The 15,958-nt window shown below is 44.6% G+C and overlaps 2 protein-coding genes across 3 annotated transcripts in view; both read right to left on the bottom strand.

The window, feature by feature from the left end:
* BSN (bassoon presynaptic cytomatrix protein) overlaps positions 1 to 15,958 on the bottom strand; it is a 143,960-nt gene that overhangs the window by 104,974 nt on the left and 23,028 nt on the right. The gene's annotated exons all lie outside the window — the stretch shown is intronic.
* On the bottom strand, positions 15,464 to 15,958 carry LOC128592170 (protein mago nashi homolog). Its single transcript, XM_053600040.1, has one exon. It carries the CDS (start codon positions 15,924 to 15,926, stop codon positions 15,480 to 15,482), a length of 447 nt encoding a protein of 148 aa, XP_053456015.1. The 5' UTR covers positions 15,927 to 15,958; the 3' UTR covers positions 15,464 to 15,479.

Below are 15,958 nucleotides of genomic sequence, written 5' to 3'. Positions count from 1 at the left end.
TGAGCTGGCAGGTTCGAATCCAGCCCGGCCTGCCAAACAACAGTGACAACTACAACCAAAAAATAGCCAGATGTTGTGGCAGGCACCTGTAGTCCCAGCTACTTGGGAGGTGGAGGCAAGAGAATCGCTTGAGCCCAGGAGTTTGAGGTTGCTATGACCTGTGATGCCATGGCACTCTACCCAGGGCAACAGCTTGAGGCTCTGTCTCAAAAAAAAAAAAACGAACAAACTGTATGTGTGTATATACACAATAGATTCATGGCTATAAATGCCCTGGGAAAGATCTTAGAAACATGCACAGAAAAGTAATAGTGCTAGAAAAGGAAGAAGTAGAAGTTTTACTCAGTATATGCCGAATTATTTAAATCACAGAACATGTTTGTGTCGTGCTTGTATAATTTTTTTTTTTAATTTAAGCCAAATCAAAAAATTCCAGAAGTCTTTTTAAACATTGCCACTCTTGAGGCCCCCACCATGCCCCTCCCAACTGGGCACTCAGTATCCCAGGGCCCCTATTACCTAATCTGGAATGGAAATACAGTACATTCACTCCCCACGTTCCAGTAATGCTAAGCAACCATACCACACTGTGGTCAGTAGTGTCATTGTCACCTGAGAAAAACTACCTCTTCCAAGCTTTCTTGCCTGGTGCCAGCCTCACAGTGCACATCCAGTCTCTCACTTACATATCTCTGCTTCTTTGTGAACTCAGCCAGACCAACAGGATCAGCACTGAGGGTTTTTGTTACATCTGTCTGGAGGTTTGGCCTTGGCCTCTCAAAAGTGTGGGTTTTTCCGTGGGGGTTTTAAGAGGTTTGACTGGCAGCTAAACTATGACAGGCTGGTATAGCTAATGAGGGTTACCTGGCTTGTTTCAGGGTGCCCTTGGTGCACACTTGCTTAGAAGGGGGGAATGGGCAGTGTCCTTAGGGGAAGGCCCCAGCAAGGATATACCAAGCCTCCAACTCCAAGAGAAACACCTGAGCCTACAAACTGCCAAGGCTTCTCCACAGGGAGGTCATAATTCACTACGGCTGACCCTAAACTCCATCCCTTCCCAGTGTTTCTTTTTTTTTTTTTTTGAGACAGAGTCTCACTATCTTGCCCTCGATAGAGTGCCGTGGCATCACAGCTCATAGCAACCTCAAACTCTTGGGCTTAAGTGATTCTCTTGCCTCAGCATCCCAAGTAGTTGGGTCTACAGGCACCTGCCACAATGCCTGGCTATTTTTCTTTTGCTGTTATTGCAGTTGTCATTGTTTTTAACAGGCCCAGCCAGGGCTCAAATCCAACAGCCCCAGTGTATGTGGCTGGCATCCTAACAACTGAGTAATGGGTGCTGAGCCCTTCCCAGTATTTCTTGACGGGTAATACAGAGTTCTTTTTTCTTTTTCTTTTTCTTTTTTCTTCCTTTCTTTTTTTTTGTTTTTAGACAGAGTCTCAAGATGTCACTCTGGGTAGAGTGCTGTTGCATCACAGCTCACAACAACCTCAAACTCTTGGGCTTAAGTGATTCTTTTGTCTCAGCCTTCCAAGTAGCTGGGACTACAGTTGCCTGCCACAACCCCCGGCTATTTTTTTGTTGTGGTTGACATTGTTGTTTTAGCTGGCTTGGGCCGGGTTCCAACCTACCAGCTTCAGTGTGTGTGGCCAGCGCCCTACCCACTGGGCTACGGGCACTACCAACACAGAGTTCTTGTCCTTGAGAAGTCTGGTGAGTGAGCCTCAGTGCTGTTAATAGCTGCTTAGCACTGCTTTGCCCTGAGAAAAGGAGGGAGCAGGATCTCCCTTGCACCTACCCCCACATCAAGCTTTTGGACTGCTATGGTTTGAATGTTTGTGTACCCTCCAAAATTTACGTTGGAACTTAAATCCTGATGTGATAATATTAAGAGGTAGGGCCTTGAAAGGTGATTAAGCCATGAAGGCAGAGACCCCATGAATGGCACTAGCAACTTTATAAAAGAGGTGGAGAGAACTAGCAAGGCCCTTCTGTGTCTCCTGCCACATGAAGACACAGCAATTGCCCCTTTCAGAGGATGCAGCAATAAGGCACCATCTTAGAAGCAGAGACTTAGCCCTCACCAGACGCCAAACCTGCCAGTGCCTTAATCTTGGCTGTCCATCCACCAGAAAGGTGAGAAATTAAATTTCTGTACCTTTTAAGTTACCCAGTATCGGGTACTTTGTTATAGCAACAGTAAGAGTGTATTCATGGAAGAGAATATAGGACCAGCAACCCAGCAACCAGGACCTCAATAGGGAATAAAGAAAGTTTGAGGCCTCAACCTCTGGAATATGTCCAACCTCTTCCCAGACAAGCAAAGAATCATGCACAGGAGCCATCCTCCACTCTTAGGAGGATGCACTCTGGCAGTCACCTTGGCCCACCTGGCCTTCTCTGTCTCACTCGAATACCAGTTTCTCCAGGGTGTAAGATAGAGTCCAAAAGGCTGCATGTGGAAGAGGTTTTACAAGGACACTTTCATGTGCTGGCCAAAAGCAGAGATCCTGTAGATGACCTCTGAAGATGAGCAGTGAGCATTCCACTTAGTAGAAGAACCTGATGTAGTGACCTCCAGCCAGCAATCACCCCTAACAGTGCTTCTACTCCTGGCGACCCCTGGGAAAGGGACAGGAACTTGACTATGTACTCAAAAACCGTGTCTTAAAAAGTACTGCTGCCACCTCTCTATTTCTTCTCAGGGCCACCAACTGTTTGGATGCCTTCCACAGTGGCAGGAGAAGCTAGCTGGACAAGCAGCCCAAAAGCAGGAAGAGGTAGTGGGCTCAGCTACTGTTGGAGCCCAGAAGAAAAAGCCAGGGAGGGCTCAGCGGCCTGTAGCTCAGCGGCTAGGGCGCCAGCCACATATACCAAGGCTGGCAGATTGGAACCCAGCCCAGGCCTGCGAAACAAACAACAATGACAACTACAACAAAAAATAACTGGGTGTCGGCTCAGCACCCGACACATAGTGGTTACGGCGCTGGCCACATGCACCGAGGCTGGCAGGTTTGAACCCAGCTCGGCCAGCTGAACAACAAAGACAAGTGCAACAAAAAATAGCCAGGCATTGTGGCAGGTGCCCTTAGTTCCAGCTACTTGGGAGGCCAAGGCAAGAGAATTGCTTAAGCCCAAGAGTTTGAGGTTGCTGTGAGCTGGGACACCAGAGCACTCTACTGAGGGTAACAAAGTGAGACTCTGTCTCAAAAAAAAAAAAAAAGAAAAGAAAAGCCAGGGAGTGGTTATAGAGGAGAAAGGGGAGGTGGATCCTCCGAACAACCAGCCCCAGTAATGGCAGCAGGAAGATGTCCTTGCTGGAAGCAGGCTGGGTACATTATTGCCAGAACATACCCCTTTTCTTCCATTCATGCTTCTGGTCTATCTTCCACTGAAAAGAGAACACCTGCCTCTTTGAACATGACCCTCAGGGCTTTTGCATGTGTCATACCTGGAAGGCTCAAGCCCCTTGCTTCTCTACATACCCCCATACTTGATTCCTACTCACCCTTAAGTCACAGGCACACACAGCCCCACTCCAGAATCACTTTCTCAGGGCACTATTTCTTATTGATTGCTTCTGGTCCTACTTCTTTGATAGCATTTTGGTTTGTGTGTGATTAACATCAGTCTCTTCCACTAGACCCTTAGCTCTTGGAAAATAGGACTATACTAGCTTTGCTCATCACCACATCCTAGAACCTGGCACGGCCCCTGGGAAGGAAGATAAAAAAGTTTCCATGAGCTTAGGTCCCTCAAGGTAGCCTCCCTAAGTCTCAGTGTACCTTAGAGTAATTTCTAAGAAAGCAACATGGCAGAGACAGCCTATACCCTTTCTTTTGCACATGCAGCTGGGGGATCTAAGGAGGCCATGAAAATGAAAGTTGGTCCCAGTAATGAAAAGGGATTGTCAAGAGCAGCACAATCCCATCATCTATGAAAACAGACTGGAATGAGCCCTGCAGGGTCAGGTCTAAACAAGGGCAGCTGAGTTCATTACATGAACAGGGACTTGTGGGTCAGGCTAGAAGAGATTGTGGGTCAGGCTAGAAGAGAATGGATAGGCCAGTGGCAAAAAAAAAAAAAAACAGCTGGAGAGGTAGCCCTGGAGTTAGTCCTGCCTTGAGAGAAGAAGGAGAGAGAGGTAAAAGGAAGAGTGAGCAAGAAGAATTTACCTTTTAAGCTTTTCTGTCCGTGCCACCGTGGTGCGCATGAATGCTCTTTAAGAGCATCAACAGGCTCGGCGCCTGTAACTCAGCGGCTAGGGCGCCACCCACGTGGATCGGACCTGGCAGGGTTCGAATCCAGCGCGGCCCCCACCAGACAACAATGCTGACTACAACCAAAAATAGCCGGGTATTGTGGTGGGCGCCCGTAGTAGGCCCAGTTACTCGGGAAGCTGAGGCAAGAGAATTGCTTAAGCCCAAGACTTGGAGGCTGCTGTGATTTTTGGCCAGGGCTGGGCTTGAATCCGCCACCTCCGACATAAGGGGCCAGCGCCCTACTCCTTTGAGCCACAGGCGCCACCCATTGTCCGCTGTGATGATGAAGCATGGTTACATTGGTGAATTTGAAATCCTCAATGATCGCAGAGCTGGGAAAATTGTTGAGAACCTCACAGACAGGTTAAACGAGTGTGGAGCGATCAGCCCCAGGTTTGCTGTGCAACTCTAGAAAGATGGCAGAATTGTCTGCTCCTATCCCGCCGGTTTGGTTTTACTATACTGACAACTTCAGCTGGCATCATGGACCACGAAGAAGCAAGAAGAAAACACACAGGAGGGAAAATCCTGCGATTCTTTTTCTAGGGATGTAATACATACTGAACAAATAAAATGCCTCAATGAAAACAAAACAAAAGAAAACAAAAACAAAAACAAACAAACAAACAAAAAAAGAATTTACCTTTTAAAATTTTCCCTGAGTTCTCCTATCTTAGTCTATCCTGCTTAATGGAGGGGGCCATTAGGACCCCGATCTACAAGCTGGAAGAGAATGAATAGGTCAGTGGCAAAACAAATAGCTGGGGAGGAAGCCCTGAAGTTAGTCCTGCCTTGAGAAAAGAAGAGGGAGAGAAGGGGAAGAGTGAGCAAGATGAATCTACTTTTCAGAATGTGTCTTGTGCAGACTGTGTGATGCAGACTGTGCTGGCTCCTGGGCCATGTTGAGCCTCTCAGAGTCTTCCCCCTGGAAATCTGAAATGGTGAGAGAAAGGAAAGCAAGGAGAGGAACATGTGGGCTGTGAGTTGCCAAGATTCCATCATCCTTGAGGAGCCAGAATTGCTAGGCTAAGAGAGGAAGAAACAGCAAGGAGGTCAAAAACCAGGTGGAAGATGGTTCCCCTGATTCCTCATCCCTGTCTGAGACGTGGCTGCAAACTAGCATTGGGTTCTGAAAGACACTATTCTGATCTTACGATGTGACTGCCTTTTTGGCCTAAGGCCTTGGAAATCCAAGTTGAATTATGATATATCCCATTAGAAGTATTTTTCACCCATCAACCACAGCCTGCTCAGCTGCCCTCACCAACCCTCAGGTCCTGGGAAGCCCAAGCCTGAGTCTAGGAAGAGGCTCCACTGTCAAAAAGACTTTTAAAAGTCTCTTAAGGACAATGAGCAAAATACTTGATTTTGTCCTCAAAAACTCTTTTTGTCAGATTAATTCCATCTGCAAGTTTAATAGTTAAGTTTTCCCAAGAAAAAAGTTCTTAAAAACCTTGGGTGGCGCCTGTGGCTCAGTGAGTAGGGCACCGGCCCCATATGCCGAAGGTGGCGGGTTCACACCCAGCCCCGGCCAAACTGCAACAAAAACAAAAAAATAGCCGGGCATTGTGGCGGGCGCCTGTAGTCCCAGCTGATCGGGAGGCTGAGGCAGGAGAATCGCGTAAGCCCAAGAGTTAAAGGTTGCTGTGAGCTGTGTGACGCCACGGCACTCTACCCTAGGGTGGCACAGTGAGACTCTGTCTCTACAAAAAAAAAAAAAAAAAAAGTTCTTAAAAACCCAATAGTCAGTACTATTTCAACCAAGGAGGTGAGCAGCAGGCAGGTGATGGCATTATGAATGGGAGGTGCCCGGGAGTTGCCCTATGAAGACAGCCACTGGACATGAGAAAACCTGAGCTGAAGAGAGGTTAGGGAGCCATCAGCATGTAACACCTTTCAAGCCAAACACCTGTATGGGGCCTAGTGAGAGAAAGAAGAGACATGGCTAAGGGCTGAGTCCTAGGAGCTCAGGCAGGCAGAGCAAGTGGTGCCAAAGAGGACACTGAGAAGGAGTTGCTACAAAAATCTAGAAGAGTTTCCAGAAGAAGAGTGTGGTCAAAGGATCTGAGCCCACAGGGAGGGCTAGGCTGCTAAAGTCAGGAAAGTATCCTCAGAACTTGACCATTAGGTTATCCCTGGAGCCCCAGGAGGTAGCAGGGTCACGGTGTATGCATGTGCATGCATGTGTATGCAAGTGTGTGCATGCATGCATGTGTTTGCATGTGTTAAAGGAGGGACAGCCATCAGTTAGGCTCAGACTTGCCCAGCTACAAAAGAAATCCTGCCCAAATTTACAGGACACCAACATTCTGAGACCAGTGGGGGCTCCAGAGAAGTCTCGCTGCCCCTTTCTCTTAACCATATGATTTTAGCAGCCAAAGCTCTTTGTGCTCACCCAGCCTGTGGGATCCAAAGAAGCTAACTGTTGTGTTTCCTCTGTGAATTCAGAGCCTGTGTGACTTTTTTTTTATTATTAAATCATAGCTGTGTACATTAATGCAATCATGGGGCACCATACACTGGTTTTATATACCATTTGACATATTTTCATCACACTGGTTAACATAGCCTTCCTGGCATTTTTTTAGTTATTGTGTTAAGACATTTATATTCTACATTTAGTAAGTTTCTCATGTACTCTTGTAAGATGCACCGTAGGTGTGATCCCAGCCTGTGTGATTTCTAATGCACAGCAGGGACTAATAAATGCCTGTTGAATGAATGGACAAAGAAATAACATTCCCAAAATGAGGCTGCATCTTCTGGGGAGCAAAGCCTTCCCTAGAAATAAAGCAGGTCTCTGGAAAAGCTAATATGTTAAGGGGGAGGCGTTGGTAGTCCTCCACCCCCCATGCATGCCATTGAATAATCATTGGCATACTTTACTAGAATCACTTATATGGTTGTAGGTCTTACTTCTGAAAGCCATGGGCTCCATGAGAGTGTTGACTTGTTTACTGAAGTATCCTCTGTGTCGGTAGCAGTTGGAAGAAGAAAGGACTGTACAATTTCTGTCCTCATTCCCCTGAGGCCTCTGGGGCCTGGCATAGAGTGAATGTATAGCAAAAATGGGCTATCCCAAGTAGTCTTACTGCAGCAGAGCTCTTGTTCCCATCCAGTGAGACCTGGACTCTTCTCTTCTTTTGACACTGGAGGCTTATACTCCAAGACTCTCCTGAAGCTGTCCCCACCTCAAGTCTACTCTATTCAGGGGCCTGTGCTCTTTGCAACAGGGGCAAGGCATGTGCCAGTTCTGCATGCTGGATGCTCTGACTCTTCACTGGATACACAAAAGTATCTTCATTCCAAAATTTCCAGGATTCGTTGAACAGAGGCTAGAGCTAGGAAGCCCATGTACCTATTCCCTGCCCTGCTGTGGGGTACTTGGAAATGCCTCTCTAGAATCAGTATTTCCACCCCACTAGTGATCCTGACCCTCTATTGTCCAGAGCCACACAGGTAAAAAAAAAAACAAAAAAAAAAACAGAATATAAACAAAATCCCTCAATTACTACTAAGCATTTTTAGTATCTTTTCAAAAGCAATGCATGTCTTTATCTGAACTTCTTGTTTTTTCTGAGTCACCCAGTAGGAACTCAAGAAAAGGAAGCTGAGAGAGGCTGACTAAGGCCCATGTTCCTTGCTAAATTTGCTAGGAGGTTCAGCCCTGGTCATTCTTAGGATCACTTCCTCTTGATTTCACAGGCCTGAAAATCTCAGAGTGAAGTGTTCACATGGAAGTTCAGAAAACACAGAATGCTTTCCAAAAAGGCAAAGTTCTTTCCTCCTTGCCTTCAAAAACAGGTTCTTAGCACCAGCAGACAGGCCCAGAGTATTGAGCCAAGGTCTTGGCTTTGGAACAGGAAGTGTTGCTCTCAAGGGTCCCCCACCAAGCTCTCTGGCTCTCTAAGTTAAGAACAGAGAGGACGGTTGTGATGATTTCTTTTTTCTGAGTTGAGTTTTGCAAAATCAGTAGTTCTAAAACATATCAGCTTAAGGATAAATTAAGCATCCACACTTAAAATGAGAGAGAGGAGAGAGTTCAATAACTATTTTGATTCTTAGGCTAGTTAAGTATCACTATTATAACCATCTTAGCTATCATTTAAAATTGTATAACTTAAATACGAATTTAAAATTGAAGAGGAGAAGGTACTTTAAATAAAACATAATTTAAAATAACCCTTAGAGCCAGGCGCCGTGGCTTATGCCTGTAATCCCAGCCCTCTTGGAGGCCAAGGTGGGCGGATCACCTGAGTTCAAAAGTTTGAGACCAGCCTGAGCTAGAGCAAGACCCCATTTCTAAAAATAGCCCCACGTTGTTGCAGGCGACTGCCGTCCCAGTCACTTGGGAGGCTGAGGCAAGAGAATCGTTTGAGCCCAAGATTCAGAGGTTGCTGTGAGCTATGACACCACAGGAGCAACACTACCAGGGGCAACAAAGTGATAATCTGTCTCAAAAAATATATAAATAAATAAATAACCCTTAGAATATTGCTAAGGTTTTTCTTATGTTCAAATTTTAAATGTCATTTCTCACAACTAAGATTTATTTATAATTATCTTTTTTTGATATTAATAGTAAAAACTTCCAACTCACTTGATGAAGTAGTTATCTTCTTTTCTATATAATAAAATTGTCTTTTATCAAATAATTATTTTCTGTCTTTCCAATAAACAATTTATGATTTAAAAAAAAAATAAAACAGAGAGGACATTTTTGCTTTCCTTACTTGCACTCAGGGGTATAGAGGTTTTTGTTTGTTTTTTTACCATTTAGAAAAGAAGCTGATTGTTTGGTTCTGGTGTCTGTCCTAGAACCCTGGATAGCTTCCCAAGGCTCCCTGAACCAAACTGGGTGCCTAGGTAGAGATAATACAAAGTGTATGTGCTTATTGCCCTTATGTAGCAAGGCTAGATACACACCAAAATAGCCTGGTAAGTACAAAGTACCAAAAAAGAGTAAGAACCCATGGATGGATTCCAACATGTATCTGACATAGCTGGGGAGTAAGGAGTTGGGTGGAGGGCAGCAGTGTGGCAAATCTGAACTCTTGGAAGCACCCAGAGCAGGCTCCCCTGTTCTGTCTTCCCCCTTCTTTCCTTTCTTTCCCTGACTTAGCCAGTATCAGAGAGAAACACCCTCTGATTCTGCTCTAGGGGCAGTGTATCTCAGACTGCTAGGCAATCAATACTAAGCACCACCATCTGCAAAAGTACTTTTAGCATGGTGGGGAGGGGGAAAAGCAGGGATGAATGCTTAGCCACTGGGAAAGTCCTACTCCAGTGAGCTAGTTCCATGTGCCATATTTGGGTCTGGGGCCGAGTGAAATATACATCCCAGAGTTCAATTATGGTGTCTCTGCTCAGCTGCCCACCAGCAGATTATAACCCAGAGCAGCAGCCCCAGACCAGGAGCTCCTTCCCTCATGCCCTTTTCCTAGTCCCCAAAATCTGCCAAGGGGTCCCTGCCCCATTCCACTCATTCCAGCACCCTTAGCCAGGCTTAATGAAGTTTCATGAACCCAAACAAGGGCTAAAGAGTTAAAGTGACAGTATTCCCATAGTGAGGGGCTGTTTTCTGTGGTTCTAGTGATCTGAGCATCAACTGACTAGCTCTAGTCTCTGAGAACCCATGGAATGGGCCAGGCCTTTCAAGTGAATTCTCCAGTCTGAGCCTCAAATTCTGTATGTTTTAGCAGCTGTACATGAAGATAAAGAGGATGGACTAAAGCAGGTCCCCAACTCCCCTAGGTATCTCCTACTGACTCAGAGTTTCAAGAGAGCAGGGACTATATCAAGTTTAACTCAAACATGCCCTGGGGTAGGAAATATGGATGCTAATCTACGTTGTTCATCTTTTTATCCTCAGCCCTGGGCATGGAAGCTGGCATCAACTAATCAGTATTTAAAGTCAGGCCTCATGCTGAGTGTTTTCTTTCTTTCTTTCTTTTGTTTTGTTTTGCAGGCCAGGGCCAGATTTGAATCTACCAGCCCTGATGCATGTGGTCAGCGCCCTAACCACTGAGTTACAGGCGCCCAGCCCATCACTCACTGTCTTGGATCCCTAGTATTGCCTCTATTTCCTCCTCTTCCTTATCTCTTTTTCAGGGTAGGAACAGGTGGCATTAATATTAAAGCATGTGAAGGGCAGGTGAAGTGCTACTTTACTTTTCCAGCCCAAACTTGAACACCCAGCTGTCAACCTAACATCTCAGTTGAATGCCTCTAAACTACAACTTGTCCAAGAACAAACTCCTGATATTAGGCCTCATCCCTGTTCCTCCCAGTGTACACCAGACGCTGAGGCCAAAACTCAGGGTTCCTCCTGACTCCCCCCTTTCTCTAACTCTTCACAGTCAACTTTCAGCTATCCTTCTGGCTCTATTTCCATAATTCAGAAGTTAAACACTTTTACTACTCTTATCACCCTCAACTCCTTTCCCAGCCCCCTGTCTTGTCCTCCAGCCTGGGTCCAGTGACCATTCTCTCACCTCTGAATCTTATCCAAGTGCCCTCACCAGATCCCTGCTTCTGCCCTTGTCTCTCAGATTTAGCATCATACAGAAAAACAACTTACATAATTACCATTTGTTTCAGCAGTTCTTTTAAGAAACCATCTCATAGACAAACTGGTAAAATTATAAAATGACATCTGCACCAGGTTCCTCACTATGGTTCTATTTGTAAGAGCAAAAAACTGAATGCAGCCCAGTGTCCACAGATAATAGCACATTCACACAGTGGAGCATGGAACAAATGCAAAAAGCAATCAGGAGGATTTCTATGTCCTGCTACAAGGTGATCTTCAAGATACATTATGTGTCATGCCTGTAATCCTAGCACTCTGGGAGCCTGAGGCGAGGGGATCATTTGAGCTCAGCAGTTCAAAATCAGCCTGAGCAAGAGATCCCATCTCTTCTACAAATAGAAAAATGAGGTTCGGCTCCTGTGGCTCAAGCAGCTAAGGCGCCAGCCATATACACCTAACCTGGCGGGTTCGAATCCAGCTGAGCCTGCCAAACAAAAATGATGGCTGCAACCAAAAAAATAGCCGGGCATTGTGGCAGGCGCCTGAAGTCCCAGCTACTTGGGAGGCAGAGGCAGGAGAATCACTTGAGCCCAGGAGTTGGAGGTTGCTGTGAGCTTTGATGCCATAGCATTCTACCAACGATGAGAGCTTGAGGTTCTGTCTCAAAAAAAAAAAAAAAATAGAAAAATTAGCTGGGCATAGTGATGAGCACCTGTAGTCCCAGCTACTCAGAAGGCTAAAGTAGGAAGATCACTTGAGCTCAGGAGTTTGAGGTTTGTGTGAGCTAGGCTAGTGCCACAGGCAGACAGCATGGCAATCTAGCCTGGGCAAGAGACTGAAACTCTAGGGGGGCACAGTGGCTCACACCTATAAGCCTAGCACTTTGGGAGGCGAAGGCGGGTAGATTACCTGAGCTTAGGGGGTTGAGACCAGCCTGAGGAAGAGCGAGACTCCATCTCCACTAAACATAGAAAAACTAGCCAAGCATTGTTCCAGGCACCTGTATTCCCAGCTACTTAGGAGGCTGAGGTAAGAGAATCGCTTGAGCCCAAGATTTGAGGTTTCTGTGAGCTATGACACCACAGCGCTCTACTGAGGATAACAGGGTAAGACTCTGTCTCAATTAAAAACAGTAACAAATAGCCGGGCGTTGTGGCGGGCGCCTGTAGTCCCAGCTGCTCAGGAGGCTGAGGCAAGAGAATCACCTAAGCCCAAGGATTTGGAGGTTGCTGTGAGCTGTGTGATGCCACGGCACTCTACCGAGGGCGATAAGGTGAGACTCTGTCTCTACAAAAAAAAAAAAAAACAGTAACAACATCTATACAGAACTTCAATTAATCTACAAGAAAAAAAAAAAAAAAACAATCCCATACATCAATGGGGAAGAGAGATGAATAGAATCTTCTCTAAAGACAACAGATGAATAGCTAGCAAACATATGAAAAAATGCTCATCATCCCTAATTATTAGAGAAATGCAAATTAAAACCACCCTGAGATATCACCTAACCTCAGGGAGAATGGCCTATATCACAAAATCTGAAAACTGCAGATGCTGGCGCGGATGTGGAGAGAAAGGAACCCTTTTACGCTGCCGGTGGGACTGCTAACAAATACCTTTTGGAAGGAAGTATGGAGAAACCTCTAAGAACTCAACCTAGACCTCTGGTTCAATCCTGCAATCCCATTACTGGGCATCTATCCAGAAGGAAAAAAACACCTTTTATTATAAAGACACTTGTACTAGGCGGTTTATCGCAGCCCAATTTACAATTGCCAAAATGTGGAAACAACCTAACTTGCCTTCAACCCAGGAATGGATCAGTAAGCTGTGGGATATGTATACCATGGAATATTATTCAGCCATTAAAAAAATGGAGATTTTGCCGGGCGCGGTGGCTCATGCCTGTAATCCCAGCACTGTGGGAGGCTGAGGAGGGAGAATCGCTTGAGCTCAGGAGTTCGTGACTCACCTGAGCGACAGTGAGACCCCGACTCATGAAAAAAATGGAAAAACCCAGCCTGGCGCCATGGCGAGCGCCTGTAATCCCAGCGGCTTCCGGAGGCTGAGGCAGCGGGGTGCCCGCAGCCCGAGTCTGAGGTTGTGGTGAGCTACCACGCCCACTGCACTCTGCTCAGGGGCATAGGGTGGGACCCTGTCTCAACAACAACAAAAAAAAAAAATGGAGATTTTGTAGCATTTGTATTAACCCGGATGGAGGTGGAACACATTATTCTCCGTGAAGCATCATAGGAATGGAGAAGTATGAATCCTATGTACTCAATTTTGTTTTTTGTTTTTTTTTTGTAGAGACAGAGTCTTACTTTATGGCCCTCGGTAGAGTACCGTGGCATCACACAGCTCACAGCAACCTCCAACTCCTGGGTTTAAGTGATTCTCTTGCCTCAGCCTCTCGAGTAGCTGGGACTACAGGCGCCCGCCACAACGCCCGGCTATTTTTTGGTTGCAGTTTAGCTGGGGCTGGGTTTGAACCCGCCACCCTCGGCATATGGGGCCGGCGCCTTACCCACTGAGCCACAGGCACCGCCCAGAATCCTATGTACTCAATTTTGATATGAAGACAATTAATGACAATTAATGACATGGTGGGGCATGGGAGAAGGGGAAAGTAGACAGAGAAGGAGGGAAGGGGTGAGGGAAAGGAAAAGAAGAAAAACAAGATTAGAAAAGAAAATAATGACTAATCCTCACATAAATTGGTTTTAATTTTGACTAAAATATATTAATATTAATGTTAATATTAAACATTAATTTTTAACTCAATTTGTTAATATGTTGTTTAGGATATTGTATCCTCATTTATAAGTGACGTATGTTTGTAATTTCCCCTTTATAGTAATACATTTTCTCCAATTTTAATATCAGGTGTACCCAGATCAAGTAGAATGATTTTGAAGTATTTCTTCTTTTTCTATTGTCTATAAGATTTAGCATGATCTGTTTTTTTAATTATCTTTTACTTTTATTTATAAATATTAGTTGTATATTTTTTGATACTTAAAAAAAAAAAGAAGTTAACTGTGACTCCATACTGAATCTCATAGTCAAAGCATTCTATAATAGATATACTCTTATTTGACCATGTGAATGTTACTTTCTTTGCATTATTATTATTATTGCTTAATATTTTGATGTAGCAATTGTCTGATTCTTTTTCTGAATGTATTTATGTTTGCTCATTCTTTACGAGGTTTTTGTTTCTAGTCCGTATCTTAAACATTAATATTGTTATTAAATTTTAAGCCTTTTTAATTTTGTAAAGGCAAAAAATGGAAACCTAATAAACACATGTATATGTAAAAATTAAAAAAAAAAAAAAACAGTAACAACAACAACAACAAACACGGTGGTGTCCTTAGCTCAGTAGGTAGGGCACCAGCCACATACACCCAGGCTGGCCGGTTCGAACCCAGCCCAGGCCAGCTTAACAATGACAACTGCAACCAAAAAATAGCCAGGAGTTGTAGCAGGTGCCTGTAGTCCCAGCTACTTGGGAGGCTGAGGCAAGAGAATAGCTTGAGCTCAAGAGTTTCAGGTTGTTGTGAGCTGTGTGGCCATGGCACTCTCCCAGGGCAACATAGTGATACTCTGTCTCAAAACAACAACAACAACAGGCAGTGCTCATAGCTCAGCGTGGGGCACCAACCACATACACTGGGGCTAGCTGGTTCCAACCCAGCCTGGGCCAGCTGAACAACAATGACAACTGCAACAAAAAAATAGCCACGCAATGTGGCAGGCGCCTGTAATCCCAGCTATTCGGGAGGCTGAGGCAAAGGAATTGCTTGTGCCCAAGATTTGGAGGTTCCTGTGAGCTATGATGCCATAGCACTCTACCAAGGGTGACAAAGTAAGACTCTGTCTCAAAAATAAACAAACAAATAAATAAATAAATAATAAAAAATTGTTATTTGAGGGCTGGGCATGGTGGCTCACTCCTGTAATCCCAGCACTTGGGAGGCCCAGGCAGGTGGATTGCCTGAGCTCACAGATTTGAGAACAGCCTGAGCTAGAGCAAGACCTCATCTCTAAAAATAGCTGGGTGTTGTAGCGGGTGCCTGTAGTCCCAGCTACTTAGGAGGCTGAGGCAAGAGAATCGCTTAAGAGTTTGAGGTTGCTCTGAGCTATAATGCCACGGCACTCTAAACAAGAGTGACAAAGTGAGAATCTGTCTCAAAAAAAAATTTGTTATTTGAAGCCACTGGAAAGCTTATAAATGGAACACAGGCTGGAAAAAAGCTTACTTTTATATCCTCTTAAATGCATAACCACACAAAGAAGAATAATTTCTAATAACTCTTATAACTCTTAAACTACATTCATGATCATTATTGTTAATAAAAATATTTACATTTTACATTATTTTGAAACAAACGCATATACACACATATATACATTTACACACATATACATTCTATATATTCATATATATTAGAATAAAGTAAATAGATAATAGCACAAGTATTTTAAGAACTTTATTTATTTATTTGTTTTATTTTTTTATTGAGACAAAGTTTCACTTCGTCACCCTCCCTAGAGTGCTGTTGCATCATAGCTCACAGCAACCTCAAACTCTTGGGCTCAAGCGATGGGACTTGGGACTATGGGACTACAGGTACCTGCCATGACACCCAGCTAGTTTTCCTATTTTTTTTTTTTTAATTTAAATTGGTTTAATTTTGAAGTGTAATCCAATGAGACTGAAAACTAAACATTTTAGGTCTTGTACCAAGTAGTAAAATACTCGAAGGCCTTCAGGATCCTTTGACTGATTTACATCAATAAGAGAACCTATTTTTGATGTGGTAAAAGAAATGTGCTCATCTCCAATAACAATTTCCAGCTCCTGTCGGCCAACCCTGTCAGGGGGAGGCCACAAAGCATCATCTTCTTTTGTAATTTCACTGTCATCAATAATTCTCTTCAATTCTTCCATCACACTCTTGTGTACGTAAGCCTCTTTTCTGATCATCACATCATTTTTGTAATTACTGTTGTTGGCATATCTAAGCTTTCCGTCCGGCCGAAACTCGAATTCTAGAAACTCGTGTCCAAACTTGCCCTTGTGCCCTACATAGTAGCGCAGGTAGAAATCGCTAGCCATAGACATTTTTGTCTCGGGAAGCCCGCCTAAATCCCGGC

The sequence above is a fragment of the Nycticebus coucang genome, chromosome 8 (genome assembly GCF_027406575.1).
Source record: "Nycticebus coucang isolate mNycCou1 chromosome 8, mNycCou1.pri, whole genome shotgun sequence".
NCBI lineage: Eukaryota > Metazoa > Chordata > Mammalia > Primates > Lorisidae > Nycticebus > Nycticebus coucang.
The sequence above is the reverse complement of the archived record's forward strand: the minus strand, read 5'-3'. Positions and strand labels throughout refer to the sequence as shown.

Excerpts from the sequence above, each read along its gene's own strand:
- LOC128592170 (XM_053600040.1), bottom strand. The coding sequence starts at position 15,926 with ATGTCTATGGCTAGCGATTTCTACCTGCGCTACTATGTAGGGCACAAG.